This window comes from Apteryx rowi, unplaced genomic scaffold (genome assembly GCF_003343035.1).
Source record: "Apteryx rowi isolate R43461 unplaced genomic scaffold, aptRow1 scaffold_789, whole genome shotgun sequence".
Classification (NCBI taxonomy): Eukaryota; Metazoa; Chordata; class Aves; order Apterygiformes; family Apterygidae; genus Apteryx; species Apteryx rowi.
In genome coordinates, this window is record NW_020451081.1 from 290,896 (window position 1) to 315,903 (window position 25,008).

Below are 25,008 nucleotides of genomic sequence, written 5' to 3' on the forward strand. Positions count from 1 at the left end.
AAGATATGTAATGGACTAATGGGAAGTCAACAACATTTACTATTGAAACTTTTAATAGAACTTTGTTTAAAGGATCAGACTTCATATTTAATATCTGAAGTTTATATTGTAACATAAAGTAGAACCATGTTAATGGAGACTTGTCATGACAAAGTTAGGAACATAATATAAATGAGAATCTGACTGTCATTCAGCAAGACAAAAATAAGTGTTGATTTAACAGAAAAATGAACTTTATTAGCATAGAATGAAAGAATATGTAATTAGAAATAAAGATTGCAGCTATAAATTGGGAACAAATAAGGACAAAACAGATACAGTAATGAAAAACATCACAAGATTACTACAAGATATTACAAGTAGTTGTTATCCATGTTGTGGGGGCACCAAAAAAAAAAAAAAAGCAATCCCAATATGTATCACGTAACACAGTATACAAGTATTAGGACTATTACACACTATAGTAAAAAAGTATTTACAGTATTAAGATCAAAGTACAGGAAAACAGAGGCTGAATCCACTGTAAGGATACTTTATGCACTGTTGTCCACTAATGTTCCAACTTAACCAAYAGCATTTATTTCCAGAGTTTTGATTGCAAGGTAGTTCTACAGCTTCCTTTCCTAGCTGGTCACAGGTGGCCTCATCCAGAGCAGACACAACCAACCTACTGCAACAAAAATCACTTCTTTGGCTTTCTAGCAGCCTTATGTTGGGCCTAGCACTCCTATACGCTATGACCACTTAAACCCCGCCACAACTCACTTTAAGCACTCTGCACCCAGACCAACCATGGTCTGGGGCTTTTGTCCAATTAGCAAAGTAAACACAGATAGATAGAAGACAAAACAGCAGACCTAGGATAGGATGAATGACAAACTATGGGAGGAACTGAGGGTACAGAGTGGGGGAAGGAAACGAAAGCAAGAGTTGTAGTTTTCTGTTGATAGTTCTAAATCTTTAATATCTCATGCATACCTATGAACCAAATATCCCCCTGTGTTTTGGAGGAAGGGAATCACAGCACACCACAGTTGTTTACACAGACACAAAGATACTAATGAATAAATTACAAATGACCTCTTGCAGCTTATAATAATGAAGTAAGCATACATAATTTATTTTATTTAAAACATACATGTTTTAGAGGTTTGAAGTTAGAAGTCTAATTTCTTATACAGCAGTGGAGAGTCACATTTTTAAGGGATATCCAAGTCGGATGTCCAAGTTGAACTATGTAAATCTCCAGCAGTCACACTGATACTCAAACATACTCAGATTATGCATAAAAGTCTATACGCTGAAAAAGCAGGTACTTGATAAGAAGCAACAGAGAACATAGCTCTACCTCCTCTAAGGGAAGGAGCAGAGGAAAGAGCAGAAATTTCCTCCACCCACTCCTCCAGTCCTCCATTTTTCTGTTGCTTGGCCCAAAGCTTTCCCCAGATGACCTGAAAGAAGGCTTTCTTTTCTCCTCCCGGTTTCTAGGCTTTGCCGGTTGACACACCAGACCACAGAAAAGTGACACCGATTCCGTGCTTCTCCCACAACAGCAAGACCAGGGAGGAAGGCACTCCCCATCATCTGCTTCTCCCTCTGCCTTCACAAGGTCTGCTGCCACCGGGCAAAGCCCGAGCCGTTTTCTTTAAGCACACTGGCACCCAGCGACCAAACCCTCGCAGGAGGCGCCGCAGCCATGCTTGGCAGCGAGGGACCCGCGGGGCGGCTCGCCGGGGCTTGCGCTGTTACCGCGCCCCGCACTTGCTCCCGCAAAACCGCCCCAGCGCCCCCACTCTTCCCCCCAAAGGCACCAGTCCCGAGGCGGGCAGGAACGGCTTTAGCAGGGCGCCCTGCTCTCAGCCCGACACGGAGCCTCGCCCCCCTCAGCGCTGCCCTGAGGCGGCTTCCCCTCAGCACCGGCGGGAAGCGCGCAGGTCTGCCGCGGCCCCCCGCCTCCACCCGCCCCGTGCTCCCGAGGGCACGGGCACGCACCAGCCCCCGCAGCGCCGGCCGCCAGGCCCCGCACGGCCCCTTRCCGGCACGGAGCGCAGGGCGCGCCCCCGCCCTACCTCTCCTCAGCGCCGCCGGTCAGGCGGGACTGTTACAACCGMCGGCGATTCAAACCGCTCCGAAGGTTCCGAGCGCGGCGCGGCGCGGCGGCGCCCCGCAGCCCAGCGGCAGCCAGCCGGGCGGGAACGGAAGGGCCCGCCGCGAGGCGGCACTGCGCCTGCGCGCTCCCGCCCTTCCCCCAGAGGGAGCCGCTTCCCTGGCCCCGCCATTTTAGGGGCGGGAGGGCGGAGCTCGGCTGGGGCGGTGCGCGCGGCAAATCCGACCGTTGGGGCTGAGGCGCGCGGTGCGGGTGAGCGCGCCGGGTGCGGCGTTTATTCGAATTTTTCCTCCCTCCCCTGTGCTGTGGGGATCCTAGGAACTTGTGGCTAGGCCAGGCCGCGTCCTGAGGATCTCGGGGTTCATACCGGGTAGGCGAATTCTTGTTAATACGGGGCTAGAGACCGGCCCTCGGACTCGTGGGCAGGAAAGCGAGATTGTTATGGTGTGTGTGGGGGGGTCCCTGTCCGAAATCCGGAGTCGGGTCGTTAGGTTTGTAGGTGTGCGGTAGTTGTCCTGGCTATCCTCTTAGCGGGGTCGGGTAGAGACCCCCAGGAAGCGGTTCATCTCGCTGCCGGAAAGCAGGTCAGGGAAGCGCCTGTTTCTCTCCATACACAGCATTTTGGATCTCTAGTCGGATCCAGGCGGGAATTTTAGATGCTTAGCAGAACGCATAAGCGCTTTGAATTTGTTTTGCTTTCATGAAACTTTTCACTTGTGTTTTCATCTAGGGGAAAAAAAAAAACTTATAGGAAGAGAACCCGACAGCTTTATCTAGGAAACTGTGGAGGAATTTTCAGATGTCCCAGCTGTGGCTGCTGTGCTGCAGGTGCTAGTGGCTACTGGCAAGGCTGTGCGAGGTGCTCGGGTACTGCAGTAGGGACGTTCAGGAGAGTTGTTTGAAAAGCATCATGGGCTTTCTTTTCAAAGGGGATCTGTGTTAGAAATAAAGCGCGTGCTCGGCAGTGTCTGCAAGTTACCTTGGCAGTCAGTGAAAGTGTATCTGTATGAATTAAATTCTGGCTTTGAATGCCTGTGGCATTTGTTTTCAAGTAACTGGCTTACACTAACTGTGTAAAAACGTTTGTAAGTTAAAATGTTCTGTATTAAAGAATGAGTTATCAAATAGAGTTTGGTTGTTGCCCATATGTTCAATGAGTATGGGTTATATCCCATGGCTCAATGAGAAATTGAGAGTTTGGGAGGAGGATGGTTAGCTCTTATTTCTTGTGAATGATCTTATAGCAGCACTGTTGTCTTCAGTGACTTGCAAGCATGTRAAAGAAAATCAGGTCCAGTCTCCCTAGTTTGGAAGTTAACTTCTCTCTAAGAACATTGGAGAACGGGGATGAACAGACAGCCTCAATAAAATCTGAATGAACAGACCACTCCTGTTAAAAGTAGTAGGTCTGTCTGTGAGCAGGATGCAGATCTAAATAACTTACATAATACACTCAAGAAAGAAGGGGGGGGGGAAGATATGATAGGTCTCACATCTAGTGTTGACTTGGGAAAACCTATACTTTGAATACCTTGTGATAAGGAAAAGTTCTGTCCTCAGTAACAGTACCTTAATATCTCATTAAGGAAAATGTTGATGTTGATTTTTCTTTCTTTTTTTTTAGTTCTCAATTTTTTTAAACTATCTTATTTTTAAATCTCTTGTTTTTAATATTACAGGATGTTAAGTATTTCTAGTGTATTTGTCTTACCTGTTAATTAAATACCATCTGACAGTTCATGACAACACTGATAAACCAACTAATACAGAGTTTCCAAAATTCTGTGTGGATAATGTAGGCTGACAGGTACCAAACAATGTCAAAAAGCCATGTTCTCCCCCTCCCACCCTTGTGTGTGTGTGTGTTGCTATGTGTTGTCTTGTTAAAGCCCTTAAAGCTGAATATCATATTTAGCTTTTGAGAGTGTTTGGATGCCCTTTTTAGTCCCCTGCTCTCCCTGCTTTTTTTCCCCAGTCTTCCTATGCTTTATAGATACAAGTTGGAAAAAGTCTGTTAGCAACGGGACTTCTTTGCAATTGTTAGGCACCTTTACTGCAAGAATATAATGACTAGCCATCTTAGATGACTCAGTTTCTCAACTTCCCATTACTAATCTTTTTAACTGTTGTGGTTTTTTTGGTTTGGTTTGAGTGGATTTGGGGGGGGGGGGTGATTGCACAAATAGTGCCATGACCTCTCTTTTATTCCATAGTTGTGTTTGGCTATTTATAGTTGAAGCTCTCCAGAGTTTCCATAGAATATGTGCACTGTTGGTAGCCAGGAATGCTGCATTTCTCAAGATTTAACTTTAATAACTTGTTCTTTACTGCAGTACGTAAGCCTTTCAGAAAAGGAACCCTGATGTGCTACTAAGGAGAATGCTTCTTTTTTCTTTTTCTTTTTTGTCTGTAAAATAGCATGCTGTAATCCAGCTGCAGTGTATTCTCTTCCTTCCCTCTTTATTAAAATACTCCTGTTGCATGCATCTGTGGCATCTGTTTGCCTTAAACTTTTATGAAATCAACAGAAGTATATTCACAACAAAAGCTGTTTTGCATTAAATTAAAATGGAATTTGTTTTTATAGGCTGAACTGGCAACACTTCAGATTTGGTAGCTTATTTCAGGCAGATTCCCATATGAACCTTCTCTAGGGTGTTCTCCCCCCACCCCACCAGAAGTACTTCTTCAACCACTGCTGATATCAGTTAATAAGAAACTTAATGTGAAAGAAATGATCATCCTGCACTTCAAGAAATTGTGCCACTTATTTGCATACTTTAATATAGATCTAGGTAATTCATTTTATGTGCCCAAGACATAATAACAATAAAATCAATACTTTATTTCACTATGCCTTGAATATGCAAAACTAAAACGAGGTTATATTATTAAAGTAATTAAAGGAATCTAGAGAAAAGTGATCTCTGTTGAAAGTAAGTCTTTCCCTGAGAACCAACAGGAAAAAAAAAATCTTGCCGATAAAAACAACCTGCAATTCCTGCAATGGCAGAAACAATGTATATTATTGGATAGCTACATTGTTTTAAAACATTTCTTGAGTACAGAACTTAAAGCATTGTGTAAAGTCAGGCTGCTATTCTCTGTGATGGTGTTAAATGTGGAATGTTCATGAATTTTGCATGGCCATGTTTGCAAGAGGCCACAAGGTGGAATAGTTCCTCATCTGTCCTAGGCAGATCTCAGAGCACAGGAAGCTCATCTGGTCAYGATCTCCCCAAAGAAGGGTTTTTTGTTTCTGCAGCATACAGTGGTTTCAAATTCAGGGTGCAAGAAATGCAGAAACTTCCCAGATTTTATTTGATTTTTATCTTTGAATTTTGAGGGAGAAGAGGGAAAAGTAGAGAAATAATTGCAAGGCAAGCTTTGTACAATGAAACAATGTAGGAATAGATTGGGGGGGGGGACAGGACACAAAAAACATCAGAAAGAAAGCAGGATATATGTTAGAGGCCTTATAGAAGTGCAAGGTGTGAAAGCTAGAAGAATAATGAAAAAGGAAAGAGAAGAAAAAGAAGAAAATCTGATAATGGGGTAGGCATGGGGAATAGAGCTACATAAGTAAAGTTACATAAGAGATAAAGCAATATACCATCTAATGGGTGTACATTGTTAGCTGGCATGTATTGTAGGCTTTATAGAGCAAGTCATGCAATACCAAAATTAAAAATGGTAATCAGATGCACAAGCTTGTTTCTGGAATCACATTGTTATGAATATGGAAATGTTTGCTGGAAGGATCCTCTGGAGGTCATCTATTACAATTTCCTGCTCGGGGTGGATCAAACTAGCAAAACAACATCATGGCTGAATCTCAAAAACCTCCAAAAATGGAGATTCCACAGCCTCTGTGGGCAAACAGTGCTGCAATACCCTCTGCCATTTTTTCCTAATGTCCCAAGATGCAATCTGTGGCCGTTGTCCCTTGTTGCATTGTCTTGGACTACCAAGGAGAGTTTGATTCTGTCATCTTTGTAAATATCCTTCAAGTAGCTGTAGGCTATTATTATTTGAACAGAAATATTTTTAATGTGAGTCCTATAGCTTCAGATGGAGGAATAATTCTCTTGATTTTTTTTTCTTTTTTTTTTTCTTTTTAATGCAAGACTTGGATTGTGGATGTGTATGGAACACATGAGACTTAAGAGTGTTTCTTTTAATGGGTTTGTTTTTATTATTTCTGTTCAGACTAACTACAATAAAAATGCAACCTCCAAAGGAGGTATTCAGTAATAAACCATCTGTGAACTAGAGTCGGTAGATGCTTATAAGGTTTGATTGCAAGTGTTCTTGGCTCTTAAAAGTAATAGTGACTATTCATTTTCAAATTAACATTCATAAATAAATGCCATACTTCATGTTATGTTCTGAAAATACTTTATTTTATCTGATCTTTACAGCTGAAACCTTCAGGCTGACAACAAAGAAGCTAGAACAATGGGAGTGACTAATCTGTGGCAGATCCTTGAGCCTGTGAAACAACCTGTCAATTTGAGTAGTCTCAGGGGAAAAACACTTGCTGTTGATTTAAGCCTGTGGGTGTGTGAAGCACAGACTGTTAAAAAGATGATTGGAGTAGTTACCAAGCCTCATCTCAGGTATAGTATCCGTATAATTTATTGTAGCCAAAAATGTTGACGTGGTGCAATTTAGCCTTAATGCTTCTTCCAAAGTTACTACATAAGTTAAGACACCAAAATTCATATGACTATTTGTTTTGCTTCTGTTATATCACTTGTGCCACATATGTCAAAGGCTTTCAAATGAAGGCGCAAATAAGAAGAGGTCCTGGGCCCAGCCTACCTTTTGTTGGGGCTTCAACCACAGATAAGAATGAGATGGATGTAAGCAGAACCATGCTTACCTTAATCTGTATACTGCATAGTGCTTTGCTGCAGTACTGAGCAGCAGAAACATAAATCAACAGGCTCATTCCAAAGTTCTGAGGCTGCATATTGGAAGATACTGTGGGAATTTCAACAAGGAATTTATTAGGATCCAAACTGCTGTGATATAGAACACATTAGTAGTCATGCCGTGCTTTAGCCTGATGCGGCTTTTAAATCCAAATTCTAGTTAGATCCCATATTAAAGTAAATGTGTTTAAATGATTCTTCAGGCTTATGAATTGAAGAATAGGCAGCCTTGAATATGCATATTTTTAATTTAAACAAATCAAATACTTAAGTAATGAGCAAATATAAGCAGCTGTAACTTCAAAGCACTGCTTTCTGCAAATGATGCTGACAAAAATGAAACTATATGTAAACTTTCAAAAATGAACACTAGCTGTTGCTAGATGTTTCTGTGGCTTCTCTGATATCAGTTTATGTGGAATATCAGCATCTTCTGAGAATCATTTCTTAAGATGTCATACTGATGACCCCAAATGAATATTTAACTTAAAGTTGAAGCTTAACATGACCAAAGCCTTTACTTCCCTATGTTATGATGTACGGTGGAATAGAAGCATCAGTCCAGATCTCTTATGCATTCTTTCCAAAGCAAGACAAAGGGATGAACAGATTTCTACCTGAAAAAGAAATGCTTTCAGGAAGTAGGAGTTAATTGTATTGAATTTATTTATCTTATCTTTTATGAGTAATAAATATACAAAATTAATTCTGGAGTAAACAGTCTTTCCATGTCAGTTGAACAGATCCAAATGTTTTATTCTATTCTTTTTGAAAGATTGATCAGTGAACTAGTGGAAAAAGCATGTTTTCTGATTATTTTCAGTATTACTAGTATAGACCAAATAGTTGTACCCTTGTAAATCTCCCCTTGGCAATGATGCAGACCTTGCATATGAAATAAATTAGCAAGATAATGGTTTCTATGAACCTGTTTTATACCACAGCATTCACTTCAGTATCTGAAGTACCCCTATTGATAGATTTGGAATTAAAATTTAATATTAAAGAATGACTATTAGTATGGGTATATGTTTGGAAGTAGACTTTGAATACCAAAGTTTTTATTCAGCCTTTTAAATTTGTTGATGTTATTACTCTAAAAAAGATCTTTTTTGTCATAATATGGTATTTTCTTGTGAATTTTGTAAAGCCGTTACAAATCCATAGTACATCAACACCAAGAGAGGATGGGGAAATAGATAAAAGGCTAGTTAGTTTGGGGATGAGGGAATCAAAAAGGTGGAGAGAAAGCCAAGATTGTCTGTGGGGTAGTTTTGAGGGATGTAAAGAAAACATCTGAAGAAAACTGGGCTTTATTAATTCTTCTGCTTGCTTTATTGCAGAAACTTGTTTTTTCGATTCTCTTTCTTAACATCAATGGGAATTAAACTGGTATTTGTCATGGAAGGAGAGGCCCCCGAGTTGAAAGCAGACACCATGAGTAAGAGGAACGAGATGCGCTATGGAACTTCCAAGCAACCTAGGGCTGCAAGAACAGGGAGATCTTATTTTAAATCCGCTTTAAAAGAGGTGAGTGACTAAGGGGGTGTTTCTTTTTCTTTTCTTTTTTTTTCTTTTTGTGTGATAGGAAGAAATTTTAACAAAATTGAAGACAAGAATTTGAGAGAACTAATAGAATTTTTTACACAACAAGTTTCAACGGTATCCTGAGTTAGAGGAATTGAAACTGGGCATTATAGCACCAGTTAACTATTGTTGCAGTAGAGAGACAGTGCTAGTTAATATAAATCTCTTGTTTTATGTGTTCCTGTGCCTGTTACGCTGCAGTGAGCTGGTCATAAATGAGTGCTTATTACAGAATTTCAAATTCRTCATTCTTTATGAATATTAGTATTTGTACTTTCTCCTAGATGGTATATACACTGATGATTAATTTTTCTTCTCTGACTAGTTCTAGATTAACAGTAACGGCATTGCTAAATGTGGAAGAAGTATAGTCACGTGCTTTCTCCAGTAGTATCCTTGACTGTTCATTGAATGCACCATAACCAAACCTAAAATGCAATCTCCATTCTCTGTCATGTGGTGATCTATTCTGACTTTTGGCAGGGACAATTTTTGAAAGTAAATGCATCAGAAAGTCATTTGAAAGTAGACACGTTTGCATTACCTAATTACTCTTGCTGCATTTACTGAGCTCTGGTGGATGAAGACCAGTGATTATGAATTAAAAGGCCCTGTACTTTGTTATGATCAGCTATATGGAAATAGCAATGTGTTGTATACCTATGTAGGCTAAGCTGGTGTGTTTTTCAAGGGTGCTCAGATATTGCAGTAGAACTGTTTTGTTGCCTAGACTTATGATTTGGTGAATTAGCTGTATAGCTAAGGGGTTATCTACAGAATTAGGCTAAAACAAAGATTGTATAGTCTTCTTAATGTGGATGGCTGAGACAACTCTGGCTGCAAAAACCACCTAATCAATAACTTAAATTTTCATTAATTGTTGCAGTTATTTTACTAATTCAGTCTATTCAGAGTTCTATGAAATGGAATATATACACGATCATGTCTTGAGCAGATTGAACATGTTTCACGATTCATGTTTTATTTTTAAATTTAAAGCCATAATATTTGAAGGGGCAAAGTTATCATTTAAAAAATAAATAAATAAATAACAGAGTAAGAGGAGCTTAGAGCTGGTGCTGATATTGTCTGCAATATACAGAAACTCTGTGAAGCCTAAGAATGCCAGAAAACTGCTCTTAATTAASTAAGTGCTCTGAATTCAATATCTTTTTCCTTTATTCTTCTATAGAGGTATGATCTGTAGCCAGATAAAGAAAATAAGAGACTTTTTTATTATTTCTGACAATTTTGGATCTAGCACTAGAGAAACAATTTACAAGAAGTATGTATGAGATCTCAGTATGTCTTATAATGGGATCTAGCCATACTGTGCCAACCATTCTTAAAATGCTTTACTTTAAAGCTTGATGTTCTTAGGGAGTCTGGCAGTCTGTTGATAGATCTCTGTGCTAGCTCAGTTTTAGTACTTGAGTAAACAGTGTTGATCTGCAAAGATAAATATTCTCTTTTTTTATTCTCCTTTTTAAAACATCCCAAACGTCTATTTAAAGCACAAAGACTTTTGTGAAGGAATAACCATTAATCATGCTGTGTTCAATTCCTGTACCTAATACTTTGCTCTTACTCATAAGATTTTTAGTTGCATGTTTCTTCTGCCTTTTCCTATATTTGACTATTACTTTCTTATAAAGCGGTACTTATTCATGTAGTGTTCTGTAGGTGGTACAACAGTAGCTGTTTTCCAGAGTCAGTGTATATACTTGTGTCTGAGAAAACACTTGCTAATAAGTGGGTCTAACTGAATATTAAATGTCTATTTCCTATTGAATTCTTTCTTTCAGTGTCTTGAACTGTTGGAGTGCTTAGGTGTCCCGTGGGTTCAAGCAGCTGGGGAAGCAGAAGCAATGTGTGCTTACCTAAATGCAAATGGACATGTTGATGGCTGTATTACCAATGATGGAGATGTCTTTTTATATGGAGCTCAAACAGTTTATAGGAACTTTGCCATGAATGCTAAGGTAGTGCACTTCATTTGGGGTTAGGGGAGGGGAGGGAGAGTTGTTCACCCACTCTTCAGACTCTCTGTCTTCCCAAAAATATAAATAGAAAGGACCATAAGGCCTTGAAAAATTCACTTAGGTATTGTATTTATCCTCTTGTATTTGGATTTGTTTAAAATAGTACTTTAAGACAGTAACATTTTATTTGATTCACTGACAATCCAAGTAATAGATACAAGAACAAAACAACTGAATTGAAGAATGCTTGCAGTACTGTAGTTTGTGTTTGTAGAGTCCTGTGATGTGTAATAAATCATAAATAGCCATCTTTTTTTATTTTATTTTTTCTTCCTCTGCAGCGGATAATTTGAGTGAAATAATTGTTTTCCATAAACTTACAGTTAGGGCATCTGGAAGTGTTAAGCCTCCTGGGTCTGATACCACTGGTGACATACTTGAATCTTGCATGTTTGTCTTACTATGAACATACTTACAGTTAGTACTGACTACTAGTCTCAAATTGAGCATGAAATGGGGCAGGGACTGTACATCTGCATAATAATCAACTGTTGTGATTGTTCAAACAACAAATCAATTCGTGACCTTGAGCTGAAAATATTCATTTGATAGGAATGTAGCTTTCCAGAACTGGAAGAAGGTAAACCAAATCTCTTTAATTTGTTCTTTCTCTGTAATTAAAAAGATTGTTTATGTTCTCCCTAGTGAATCTAACAAGAAAATGGAGGAAAAATGGTTATCAGGTTTGGGATTTTAAATAATGTTAATCTGAAAAGAAAGTACTTGAGAAAGTACTTCAGTAACAGGAAAATTATTAGAACAAAAAAAGAGCTATGAATAGCTAGAGATTTTTTTTTTTCCTATTTTTTTTAAGTTGATGGAAGATGATTTGCTTTGATGCCACCATCTTTGAATTTTATGTTGGTCTTCTTTTTTTTTACCCCCCCATTAAATTTACTTGTCACTTATTACCAAGAATGAAGGTGGACTCAATTTTTCAAGTGAACTTTATTACGTATCTAAGTCAACGTAAAAAAAAAAAAAAAAAAAACCTCATGAGAGTGTGTCTCTCAGGGGCATCCTTTCCAGAAAACTAGATTTTTCTTTTCTTTTCAGATTCAGATCTTTCAATTCATATTAATCTTGATTTCATGTTGTATTTGAGTCCCTCTACCTTCAAAGTTGTAGGTGTTCCTTCAGCTCATAAATCTAATATGCCAGGTAACGTTTTAATCTTTTTACTCAAGTAACATATTAGAATTATTATACGGTTTTTAAAACATGCAGTTCCTGAAATCACTTATACAGTAACTAATAGTGAATAATGTTAGTTTTACCACACTACTTCTACAGATATTAAAGAATAAACAAAACAACCCTTGGCTTAGCGTTTAATTACTTTCAGCAGTTGATCTCCTTACTAATAACTTGAAATTCCAGAACTGTAGTTACCCACATGGTCTTGATTCACTTCTGTTTACCCATGCGTGATATTATAAATTTAAATTGCTGCTTTCTGTTTTTTGCTATCGGATCTTTCTTCGTTTTATAGGATAAACCCATTCCCTGCAGAGGAGGGTGAATTGTGGTGGGTGAGCAAGGTGATTATGATTCACTGGGCTGTTCCTTCCCTGGTGTTACAGAAACAAAACAATATGTAATACGTATTTGTTGCAGGAACCGCATCTTGACTGTTACACAATGTCCGCTATTAAGAAGAAGCTTGGTTGTGACAGAGAGTCTTTGATTGGGCTAGCTATTCTTCTGGGTTGTGATTATCTTCCAAAGGTAAACAACATTTTTTTTAATCTTTCTAAAACTAAACTGTGTAAGTATTATTCCAGACTCCACATGTCAGAGATGAAGGCAAACATTTAGGTGATGCTGAATACGTTGAGCAACTTTGTGAGAAGAACTTAGATGTTTACCAGGATACTTCATACCCACTAGGATGTATAGTACTTCCATGACAGAGCTGCCAAGGAAAATGAAGGGAAAAAAAAGTCTATACTGTTTGGAATAGTTAGCAGTGATGGTTTTGAACTGTAGTTGTTAATAGCACAGTTCTGGATGAAGTCTGGATATTTTTGTTTTGAACTGTAGTTATTAGTAGCATCAGTTCTCGATGCAGTCTGGATATGCACCTTTTTGGTTCTATCATTTGTAAACACATGATTTGTAAAGAAGGAAGAGTCACTTACTGGAGAGTTTGGCTGATGTATGAGGTGAGAGGGAATCTCATTGGTCTCTAGTTGGACAACTGGTGATGTTTGTTCTGATATTTCATTGGAAAACGGTGAGAATATAAAATAATTTGCTTTCTACTAAAGGAGTTGAAAGAGGTTATCAGTATTTGAAAGAGACTGTTACTCTTGAGTAGTCAGKTTTTTTTTCTGAAAGTTCTCAGTGTCGTCTTTTTTGTTTTGGGTTTTTTTTGGGGGGCAGGGGTTGAGTCTTTGAACAGAAGTTATTTCAATGGCTATTTGTAATGGAAGGGAAGTGGAATGAAATTTGACTTCCATGCAGTTCATCATACTGTGAGCTCAAGCAACTGTCGCAAGCTTGAACGGGAGCAGTGGATATTTGGTTACTCTTAAATTTCAGCGTTTCAATTTTGACAAAACTGTCCTTTTAAACGGATGATGCTGTGCTGGAAAACAGAACAAGTAGCTCTAATTCTTTTTTTTCCCTGAAACGCTTTCTTCTGTTATAGGAATCTTTAAATAGTTTCTTATTAAGAAACTTACTGTAATAGACAACAATGCAGTCTGTGTCCCCCCTCTCACCCCCCCCTTTTGGTGCTTTATTTCAAAAAAAAAAAAAAAAAAAAAAAAAAATCCCGCTCTTTTATTATTGTTTTCTACTACCTTCTCTCTGTTCTTTCCATTATTTGGTTTGACATTGGGTGTTAAACTGTTTTATGCAGTTTGTGTGTCACACTGGTAGCGTTGCTGTAATCTGTCACCTTCCCTGACTTTAGAACTCCATCAGTTTTTTTTTTCAGTTTAGCTCAACATCTGTATCATTTCTTTATTTTATGAAAATCATTTTTATGAAAATGTGTATGTATTCAGTGCTTCATTAAATAAATAAGACTTATTGTGTTTCATATTTCTGTCTCAAAAGGGTATTCCAGGAGTGGGGAAAGAACAAGCCTTGAAGTTAATTGAGACTTTGCAAGGTCAAAACTTACTGCAAAGGTAAAGTCAGTTTACTTTGTATGCTGAAGGACTTTGATTTTATTCAAAAAGTTGTTGCTACATGCTTCAAGTCCAAGTCAACTGTCCTCTATTTTTTTTTTTTTTATTTGAGACAGGTTCCTTGCTTTTTTCTTGCTAAACGAATTGTGTTTGCTAGGCAAGCCTCTTAATTGCTTTAAACATTATTTAACTCCAGTCTCCTGAGTCGGCAACTGTATGCAGTTATATTGTATTGGAAATTGTAAGGACTGATGAAAAATGCTTGCCAGTTTAATTGAGCTGTGGATCAGAACATCAGATACTAAATATTTATTATGTTATCCTCATGTTTGTGTCAATACTAGAAACCCCAACAATCATATAATGTACTTAAAATAATAATAATAATAAAAATCCAAAAACGGAAAACTTGCTTCTTGGGCAGATTCTTAAGGAGTATAATGGGAATATTTTTCAGTGTTTTAATTTAAGTAGAAAAGTTAAAAATATGTTTTAATCATTTTCATATATTCATTTTAGGTTTGCGCAATGGGGAGAACAATTTCGGTATAATAATATTAATCCACCTTTGGTAGTTAAAAAGGTAACTCACTGTTCTGAATGCCATCATCCAGGTCAGTATGAAAAGGCTAAATTTTATTTTTAGCCTAGCCATTTGTTTGTTTTTTATTCAGATGTGGTTTCTGTTTGTTTTGTTTTGTTTTTATGACTAGTATTAAAAACTTTTTCTGTCATTCGGCTTCTGGATTATATTCAGATTTTCAGCATTTCTGGGGTGTGTGTGAATTTGTACAGAGGTTTTTGGTGCAGGCGGCTTCCTTTTTTTTCAGATGTGAAACCTGTTGATAGCAAATGGAATGTTTTCAAAATGCTGTTGGATGATCCAGATTTTTTTTTTTAATAGTATCAGTAAAAAAGGCACAAGCAACTTATTTCTTTATTTGCCTGAATGAGTCTTGCATCAAGAAGACTGAATCCATTAGCAGAAGAGCTTTATATTGCTGGGTTTTGCTGTATCTGTTTCTTAAAAAATAATTAATTTTAAGGAGCCTCATCTTCATATCACTTTCAAACAGTTCAGTCATTCAAACCCAACACTCCTAAACRAAAAAACTTATTTCAAATATCCATTACTTATATATGTTTGCCAAGATGTCACAAACAGCTGCTGTAGCTTTCTGGTAATACATTTTTCAGCATAATGTCTGAAACGGCTGGAAGAAAGCTTAAAAAAAAGCTGGAGGGAGAAAGCTTGTATTTGTCTGTTTTTAATGCATTCAGATCTGTTTACAGCTACCATTCATGCCAGATTAACGTGTTCTGAGCTTTATATTTGTATGGTGTTGACAACCTCCTTTCTCCTCACACTTTGTGCATCTTCTCCTATAGGTTCTTATAAGGAACATGAGCACAATGGATGTAAATTCTGTGAAAGCGTTATGTACTGCAAACCTCATGACTCCAAATACTGCTGCCCTTGTGAATGGCATCAGTTAGAGCGAGAGAAACAAGCAAGTGCAGTGGAGGACAATATCAGAAAGTAGGAATGTCCTGAAAATGAATTGCTCTTCCCTGCTTTCATGTGCAGGGTGAGCATTTTAATCTGCATTTTTTCCTGTTTGTATGCAGCTCCTAACCCTTTTGTTTTACTTGCAGAAGAGCTAACAGTTGTGACGGCTTTCCGTTCTCTGAGGTAACAAACAAGCCTATCTAAAGATTAATTTTTAAATCAATTGAAATTTTAGTTTTCAGCTTTCTTTTAAACTACCTCTCCTTTTTCTGTTTTATCTCAAGGTTATCCAAGAATTTCTTGTAAACAAGAACAAATTGAACAAGATAATGGAATGCCAAAGGCCTAGTTTATTGTCCTTTCAGGTATAGAACAAAATACTGGGTATTCAGCTCTAAGTTTTTTTTTTTTTTAATGTAATTAGTAAGGAAGGCACCTGTGATAATGTTGATCTTTGCTGGCAATTTTACTGGAAATAAGAATTAAAGAACCTTGCTACAACTTTTTAACATACCTTGTCTTTTAGAAGCTTGAAATTAAAGATTTTGAAAAATTAGTTGATGTAAATAGATATGTGGAAAACGGGAAGCAAAAAGGACCTCAGAAAAGAGGTCACTTGCCATCACTGCATTTTTCATTGTAGCAAGTCATAATTGGAGACTTTTTTTTTTTTTTAACTTTCCACTGTGGGGTGTTTTTTTGTTTTTGTTTTTTTTGTATCATTGGAAAAACTGGCATCTGTATATAACTAACAGAAGTGTCTTTTAACCTGAATACTGCATGTTTTCCCAACAACAGGTAGCAGACCTTCAATAATGAGCACAATACTGCCAGCTTCCAAGTTCAGAAGCCCTTTGATTCAAAGGGTACAAAGCTCAAAACTGGCCTAGCTTATTTCTCCACCCATAAAAGATGAGTATCATACCCATATCACACCCTTTGTGTGCATACATGCATGAGCAGGTGTTCACATACTGACCCAAGGTCTCATGAGAGTTTTCAGTCAATATAACATGACTGATGTCTGAGAAGCTAGAACCACTCAAGCTGAAGAATGATTGTTTATGAATTTACTAAACATCAAACCCTTAGATTTTTGCTACCTTCAGTTTATTTCTACCATTTTCCCCACAAGACCAGAAAAATTCAAACTCCRTGTCATGATGTTGCTAACAGCACTCTCGGCTTTACTCCACAATGGTATTTCAGATTAATCACTTCCTTCTACCTGGCTTCCCTTCATCCTGTATTATTTAAAACTGCTCAGTCTCTGCATTTCCACCTTATAATTGTCATCATAGGACAACTGAGACCTTTCAAACAGATTACTGCAGCTTTCAATTTCCAAAAAAATAGTTCTCTTCGTCAGATACATATTACTCTTTGTTTACATGGATCAGATACACCTTAATGCTTTTGTGGAGATAGTAGTATTTCTCTGAACTCTACAGGTAAGAAATTTTGTCATTAAATGCAGTAGATCTTCACTGAAGCTTGTCATTTATCACCAAGTTGTTTCATGAGCAGCATAAAAGTTGAAGACCATTTTTCTATGCTCTGCTGCTACACATACATCTAATCACATGCCACTGGTCTTTCATGTTTCCTGTGATTTCCAGCATAAAAATACCATGTTATCATATATGTTCCTTGACCCACCCTTAACTCGTCCTAAACCCCCCAAATACCATCTGTGCAAATAGCTGCACATTCTCTGACCAGTTGTGATCTGGGCAGACTGGCTGGCCAACATAGACAGTTAATAACATTTATATGTCATTTCATCTGTCAGTTAACTCGTCTTCCTCATTGGGAGAACTAATGAGGATCTGTATTCTTTTCTATTACTGGTTTTTGTGAATCTTGCTCTTAGAATCTTTTGAGATGTAAATCTGTTTGAAATTGGTCATTGGTTTCAAAGGTGATTGGTGAGATCACAGATGTGCAGACCAACAAAATTAGAGTTGCCTTCTAAGACACGTATTTTTACTAGTGAAGGCAGCTTTTATAATGTTTCGTTTTCAGGAATTGGTAACACATTTGGAGAGGATTATGTATAACATAATGGACTACTAATGTGCAGCATAGTGAGTTGTAGTGAAAATTGTGTTCATCGTTCCTTTACATGCAGAATCTATAATTTTCACTGTTCCTTGTGTAGCAGATCTGAATCTGATAAGGTGTTCAGTAACCTTATTCCAGCTGCTGCCACTATACAACTGCTCCTGTCACTTGCTATTTAGAGCTGATGAATCTGCTCTGTTATGGATGATTGTTCCCTCACTTGACAGCGAAACGTCATTACAGTGGACAAAGGAATTACAATAATGTATAAAACATTCTAGATATTTTAAGTATTTAGTCCTGTGTCCTTAGAAATCATATTTTGACAGCTATATACTAACGCAGTAAAAAAGAATTAAAGGTTGGTCTGTTTGTTTGTTTTTTAACATTAACAGAGATTTGCTTTTGAGAAGATGGAATGGACCAAACATTATGCTTGTAAGAAACTGTTGGTACTATTGACACGTTATGATATGATCCAGAGAAAATCTGGATACACTGATTCAAAACAACTACAGGCAATACGGTAATGTAACATGAGTTCTTGTACTTAGTATGCTTGCTTCTGCTGCTGGAGAAAAATCATGTTTTTCTTTTTTTTATGGAAGTATAATGGATTTCTTCTGTGTCTGTTTCAAGCCACGTGCTGCTTTTGGATAGAGCTAAAAATTTAGATCAGTACTCTAGGTTTATACTGCTGCTGCACAAAGTAAAATATGTAATAGTTTTTCTTTCAGTCCTAAGTAAGCATAGTAAAAAGCTGGTCCTATTTCTATCCTATGCTTCCTCTCTATTCTGTTTCCTTGGGACTGCACATGAGACTTAGCATTACAGGTATGATCCTGTTCAAGTTGTTATTGGAAATTTAATTGACTTCAGTGATTCAGGATAAGAGCTCACACCTGGAAATGAGCATCTGTAGGTTCACAGTCATGGTCTAGAATACTCAGATTTCTTATCAGACCTACTGACTTTTTCATACTATGGCTAATTAAACTATGGGTTTACAGCTGTATTCTGCTSCCCCTTCTTCTCAGAACAACATTTGCATTCAAGGCTGCTGCATTTATGAATATAGAAATGACCAAACTAGATATGTATGCTGTCACCAGGAATGGATATCCAGCAAAAACAAGAAGACAAACATGTAACTACTTACCCCTGAATATTTTCCCAGCATCCAGGTTTCTGTTACTTAGGGGTCTCCTGAGCCAGAGTTAGTGTCTTTTTATCCTAACAGCCCTTAATGGAGTTTCTCTGAAGTGGTCTAATGTCTTCTTAAGCCTATGTAAACTTTTATTATCTACAGTGTCCATTGCCAAAGGGTTCCCCAACTTAACTTTACTGTGTGAAAGCAAGCTCTTAACTTATTTTGACTCTGGTATTTGAAAATTTAATTTGTTTTTCTTGAATCCTTGTATTGCAAGAAGGTTAGTAATCGTCCCCTCTTTCTTTCTTGATGCTATTCAAGATTTTTTAGGCCTTAATTTGGGAGTACAGAAGAAGAGACAGTCTCAACATTGTAAACTTTTCTGGGTTGATGTATCAGAGCGTGTTAAATTATTCCTTGCAGGGAAGCTGTTCTATTTAGCATTATCTTTCAAAAGGGTGACTGAACAAAGAGTTGTTGAGGGGCAGCTATTTAAATGGTTTGACTAGATAAATTGCCAGTATTTACCTTGATGACTGAATTAATTGAAATCTTCCATTATATCTTTCTTTAGTCTTTTAAACTCTTAAAACACTAATCATGCTGTAGAAGACTTCTTTTATTAACAAGGATTTGGAAACAATTCAGCAGCAGCYTCATCACATGTAGGAACCTATTACCTTGTGTAGACAATTTTTAACAAAAATCTTTCATGAAGACGGCGTGTCCCTCCTCAAGCAATGTTTATGTTCCTTCATGCTCTCAGGCAAAGAAATGAATGACCCTGTCTGGTCATTCAGAAAATTACTGTCTATGGCAGCAGCCTTCTCTGTGACATAGCTGAAGACATCAGACATGCTTGTGGAAGTTTGCATTACAGCTGGCTGTTAGAGAATAGCTGGTTTATTTCTAGTTGTGCTGCTCTGAGCAGTATCACAAAAATGTTTCAGTAGTCAAAATCTAGACCCAAAACTTTGCTGTATAACTTATGCAAAGAAGTGGTATGGTTTTTTTAAGTGTGCACTGAATTCACTGTTACAAGGATAGGATTTTTTCCTCTGATGAATTGTTACATATTAGAATATATTAGAGTAGATTTTTCATTTCCTGTTCAAACAACATCATTTAATGGTCTGCTGTTTGTCTTACAGGATAATCAAGACACGTGTTAAAAATGGGACTCCTTGTTTTGAAATTCAGTGGCAAAAACCAGGTTGGTCTGCCTTCTACATACATTATGGAACAGCCCAATTAATAGAACAAGAAAAAAATATACTTTAAAGAAGAAAAAGTTAGGCAGTCTTATGAGTAAATGAGGTGTTGGTGAGATTGGAAACTGTTCTGTTTAATTAAAAAAAAAAAAAAGCGTAGAGAACATGCATCAGATTTCAGATATCCTGAAAATAAAAGCAATTCTCAAAACCAAACAAACTTAGAAAGCAAAGTATTTCATTTTTCAAGTACTGTTTCTGGTACATCTTAATAAGACTAAGCTGGTTACAGCCATGTGGCACTGCTCAGGTATTGCATAGAAGCGCTGGACTCTATATGTTTCATATCTCTTTCCAGTATGTACCCTAAGCTGTGGCTATTTACCAGCTAGAATTTTTTCTACGCTGACAGACTTCTGCTACCTTTAGCTTGCCAGTCTTAGTGCAGGAGAGTGGCAGAAAAAACCTTTACTGCAGCTAAATCTCCAATCGTATACTGTTACCCTTTTCATTTGAGTATAGGAAGATACGTAAATCTTTTGCTCTTTTTTATTCCCTCCTGTTGAAATGTGTATATATGTATTTGTCTAATATATCTTCATTAATTTTTTTAGAACATTATGTTGATGCAGATGATCAGCCTGTGGAGTTATTTGTAGTCACAGTAGAGGAGGAGTCTTTGTTTCAGGCTGCTTATCCTGATGTTGTTGCCCTTTATCAGATGGAAAAGTCAGAAATTTTGGAGAAGAAACAGAAAAGTAAGTCTGAAAGCTTATGTCTTATGAACTCATGGGCCTTTCCAAAATACCGAAAGCAAAAGTGACAAACATCTCTCTTACTGTAGAGTGATAYACCTTGTGAAGATCAGGATATGCTATCTTGCAGCATGGCACAGTTGCTCTTGCTGTTGGCTCAGCTGTACTTTGGGCACAGTTGCTTTTATCTTAGCGTTTTATACTTTAGCATTAGAAAATCTGAAGTGCGATAAATGCTTGTTTTTACTTTGACAAAAACCCGTCCTRCTTTGATATGTCTTCTTTATCTTTTCAGGCAGAAAAAACAGACCAAAAGAAAAGGAATTATCAAATGTTTATGGTGAAGTTACCGATCTTATGTCTCAAATGAATTTAAAATCTACATGTGAAATTCTTCCAGTGCAGGACTCCATGTCAGATATAAAAATTCTCCCAGAAGATCAGATACATCAGAGAAGTATTGAATCAAAAGATCCAGCGTTAGCTGCAGCTTCCTGCATTACAACTGTTCAAATGCCAGTATCAGCAGCTGCCCTTTCTCCCACTGTGTCAGCTTACTTGCTCTTACAGAGTACATTAGCTGACTCTTCTGTATCACCAGCACAACTTACTAAAAATTCAGAGTTATCATCCTCTTGTACTACTTCTGTACCAGCTGATCTACAATTGAGCAGTGCTGACTGGGAAGGAGCCTCCTTCAGCATTTCACCAGCCCTTGGTAACGATACCCTTGATCTGGTAGCTGACCTGGCTACATGTATGCAACATTCATATCCRTTACACCATAAAACAGTAATAAATAGCTCAGAATATTCTGGTGCTATGCAGTCTGATCAAGATCATTCTGATAGTGCGGATGACTTATTTTCAGATGATACTATGGGACAACTTCAAAAGTTGTCTTTAAGTGAGCGAATACTTATGAAGACTTCTGTTCAATCAAAATCTTCATTGTCCGAAGATGTAATGGAACTGAAGCCTTTGAAATGTTTTAAAATAACAAAAGGAACATTGAATCCTGACAAAGACTATGTTTCTTCCTCGTATCAGTTAAATAAAACAGTGCAGGAAACTAAAAATGTGCTATCAGAAAACTATGTGAGGGAGTCCAGTGTACACATTTATCAAGATCGGTACAAAAATGCCAACAGCCTGGCTCAAACAGTGCAAAAACACCATAAAACAAACAGTTCAACATTTCTAGCTCTAAGCAGTCAAACAGTAAAACCATTACAACCTGGGTGTGAAATACTTCCACTGTCTCAAAAGCCAGCAGATGTTGTAACTGGCTGTCACATTACAGAAACCTGTACTCAGGCTACTTGGAAAACTTTGTTTAAAAGGAGTGTGTGCCAGAACAAATGCTCTTCTAGTGAAGACAGTGATGATGGGAACGTGAATAAAAATCTGATTTCTGAGCAGCAGAAAAGGCAACTGAATCCAGGTCACTTTAAAAAAAAAATTACAAAGAAAAAGAGTAATGCTGTCACTAGCAAAAGAATGAACAGTGACTCGGCAATTGCAATTAAAGAGGAGGAAAAAAAGACCAATTTTAAAATAACTGGTAATAATTTGTCAGTGCAGGTATCTCCAAAACCTTCTCCCGTCATGGAAGATAATTGTTTAAGTCCAGAACAACCATCTGAGAGGTCAGGTTCCTGTAGTCTGCAGCAAGCCAAAAGTGATATTCTGACTTATGCATTGGCAGACAGTCCTCTTCCCCTGTCTGAAAGACTAAAAGGAAGACTCAAAAGCAATTAGGTGTTCCATAAAATATATCATGGTAACAATTAACTCTGAAGCTTCAGCTCTTACATAGTTCTTTTTCAAAGCTTCTGTACTATAATATGACAATTTGAAGTAGGTACAGTTACATAAAGKGTGAAATACTCCATACTGGTACTGAATTTGAATTTAAAATTTTAGCAAAAGTACCAAACAGCTGATTACAGGCAAGTACTAGTTATTCTGGATTTGATTACATTTTGGACTTGATTCGTAAGCATCAGGATATAGTACATAAGGAAGTAGAGGGGTTATCTGTGAAATACAAAGTCTGTTTTCTCCCAGCCAGGTGCAAGTATTTTGAGTACAGCTATTAGTCCTTATGCTTATAAAACAGTCTTATAATATATATCCTTAGAAAGACAAAGTGATACAGCTCTTACCAGCTGAAATTTTCCATTCTGCTCCACTAACTTAATTTTGTTAGTTTTAAAATCCTAGAATGCTGGTTGTGTGGATTATCTCTAAATGACCAGATGGAGACACTCAGCAGATATATGCTGCAGTGTAGCTAAATTTATATCTGTCATGCCCTGTAATAAATTGCTGTTTGAGTGCATGCATCTTGCAAAGAATGGAATACACCATCTGAGGAWTTTTTTTTTGGTAGCTGTCACCTCTAAGTCTTAAGTAAATTTCATTAATATTTTAACCAAATATTTATGGTTCTTGGCATTTTTGTACTTACAGAAGATTCAAAGTCCCATCTAACATTCATTTCTAGTTATAATAGAATGAAGGTAAAATTATAGCATATTAAAACCTGATAATGATATTGCAAAATATATTTTATTTTTTTGAAAAGTATCATGTATTGTAAATGATTGTTTTTAAAAGGGAAACTTGAACGCAGTCACATTTTTTGAAGGTGCTCTTCCTTTTTAATGCAGAAGCAATCTCTGTTCACACACAAAAAATGTTTTTAACAGCGTACTAGGAAACTTATCCTTGCCTGCATTAGGTGTTCATAACCTTTTGTGTACAGCAGCCAGGAAGAAGGCTAATCTTGCTGAAATATGTTAATCTATAGATAATCTAATTTGTAATCGGCCAAAATAGTGGTTTCTTAGATTCCCCAAAGGGAGAAAAAGAATTTATAATTGATTTCCGAATTAGGAATATATTATGAAAATTAGGAAAGTAATGTCTTTAAAGTATTTTGAGGTACTTTATTGCAAAATATTGGAAATTTATTTTTGGTTTTGAAGATAAATATATTAAATGTAGGAAAATAACTAAACAGAAAAAAATCTAGGATGATTGCTCTTTCCTGGAGAGTTTAGACTCTAGCCACCTAACTGATGTAAAGAGTACTTAAAAGATTAGAATTACTAAGAAGAATAAGAGTAACAGTCACCTGGGAGCTCTACAGGCATGGATGTAAAGGCTTATATAATGGTCAATAGTAGACAAATCAGACTATTTTTTGTGAAAAGCCACTGAGTTTTTGATAGATGATTCTTTTATTTCCTTGCTTCTGATTTTGAATACTGAAAGTCAATAGTTTGAATTTTCGTGAATAAAAATACCAACATCATGTGAATGCTGTCACTTTTGTTTTCTCCCAGTGTTTGAGGATCAGTTCTTTTTTACTGGAGAGATCATGAGATGYCAACCATCGTATGTGGGTTTCTATGTTACAGGGTTTTCTTTAGTTTGGAGGATTTGGGGGTGGGGTGGTTTCCAGGTCTGCCTGGAATGAATGCATTAATGGGTGATTTTTCTGAAAATACTCTAACAGAATTATGATAAGTCTGCATTTCACAGATGATGGAAAACAGAGATGTTGAATGTATCCAAAAGATATTAAGAACTCCTCTGGGGAAAAAAAAAAGTATGTTTCTGATACCACTTAAAAGTGGCATCTGGTTTCATAACTACAGTTCAAGCGTGTAAAGCAGAAAAATGTCAATTCTCTTTCACTTGCAGTGCGTCTTAATTTTGTGTAAGTTTTCACCAGTGCTTCAGTTGTTTTCAGATCTATTGCTGCTTCTATATATTATAGTATGCTGTTCTCTCATTTACASTCTAGCTGCTCATTGCAGCAAATCAGCACAAGAACATTTATCTTTGGGGATGACAGTTATGCTTGTGATTCACTACAGCAGGAAAATTACAGCATTAAAAATGTTTTCATTTCTCGTCTTGCACCTATATACTCAATCTAACAACTAGAACCACTTTTTCTTCTGTGGATCTCTTTTTTTACAGTGCTAAAGCTGACTGCTTTGCAAACTCTCACACTCACTAAGAAAACATTTGCATAAATTGAGTAGGCATAACAGATAAAATTTTCCTCTGCAGGAAATATTCCTACAAGATTATATTAAAGTGATAGTAAGTATAAGTGAATGTGATGCATGAGCATTGAATATATTTCCATTTGTTATCTGTCTTGGTCAGGCCAAGCAAGCTCTATCAAGATATTTTGTATCAATGAAGTAATGAAATTATACCTGCTAGGGAGACAAGACAAGTAAAAGAGGCATCCCTGACCGTGAGGGTGCTGCCGTTGAAACTCTGTCACTCTTGGAGTACTTTTTCTGAATGTTTTTCCTATGGAACTACTCTACCAGCCCAAGTACTTTGACCRATCTATTGCTCATCCTGAGGTCAGCATCCCTCTAACTTTAATGATTCCTGCAGAGTTATTGACCAGAAGTGAGGGCTGTCCTTACCAGTATAAATATTGTTATTACATGTAGAAACAAACAATTTTA

General features: G+C 37.3%; 2 protein-coding genes across 13 annotated transcripts in view; one reads left to right on the top strand and one right to left on the bottom strand.

Moving 5' to 3' along the window:
• The window catches only part of SMC6 (structural maintenance of chromosomes 6), a 49,690-nt gene extending 47,491 nt beyond the window's left edge, over window positions 1-2,199 (bottom strand). For 4 of the 6 annotated variants that reach the window (XM_026088813.1, XM_026088815.1, XM_026088814.1 and 1 more), the window contains exon 1: window positions 2,070-2,199. The gene's annotated coding sequence lies outside the window, so the exon portion shown is untranslated. Of the gene's footprint in view, window positions 1-479; window positions 671-1,348; window positions 1,777-2,069 lie in introns of those variants that run through there. The other 2 variants (XM_026088811.1, XM_026088812.1) reach the window with 2 other exon arrangements.
• Window positions 2,200-2,312: 113 nt separating this feature from the next.
• GEN1 (GEN1, Holliday junction 5' flap endonuclease) lies at window positions 2,313-23,095 on the top strand. Of its 7 annotated transcripts, none has more exons than XM_026088822.1 (14): window positions 2,313-2,359; window positions 6,529-6,726; window positions 8,388-8,574; window positions 10,437-10,613; window positions 12,291-12,401; window positions 13,740-13,813; window positions 14,333-14,427; window positions 15,203-15,353; window positions 15,470-15,506; window positions 15,608-15,688; window positions 17,783-17,913; window positions 19,689-19,750; window positions 20,363-20,506; window positions 20,799-23,095. In XM_026088822.1, the coding sequence occupies exons 2-14, from the start codon at window positions 6,566-6,568 to the stop codon at window positions 22,262-22,264; spliced, it is 2,877 nt and encodes a 958-aa protein (XP_025944607.1). In that variant the 5' UTR covers window positions 2,313-2,359; window positions 6,529-6,565; the 3' UTR covers window positions 22,265-23,095. The 7 variants fall into 7 exon arrangements, with proteins under 7 accessions (XP_025944607.1, XP_025944605.1, XP_025944610.1 ...); XM_026088820.1 differs by having other exon boundaries at window positions 2,323-2,477; XM_026088824.1 differs by having other exon boundaries at window positions 2,355-2,372.
• Window positions 23,096-25,008: the final 1,913 nt, after the last annotated feature.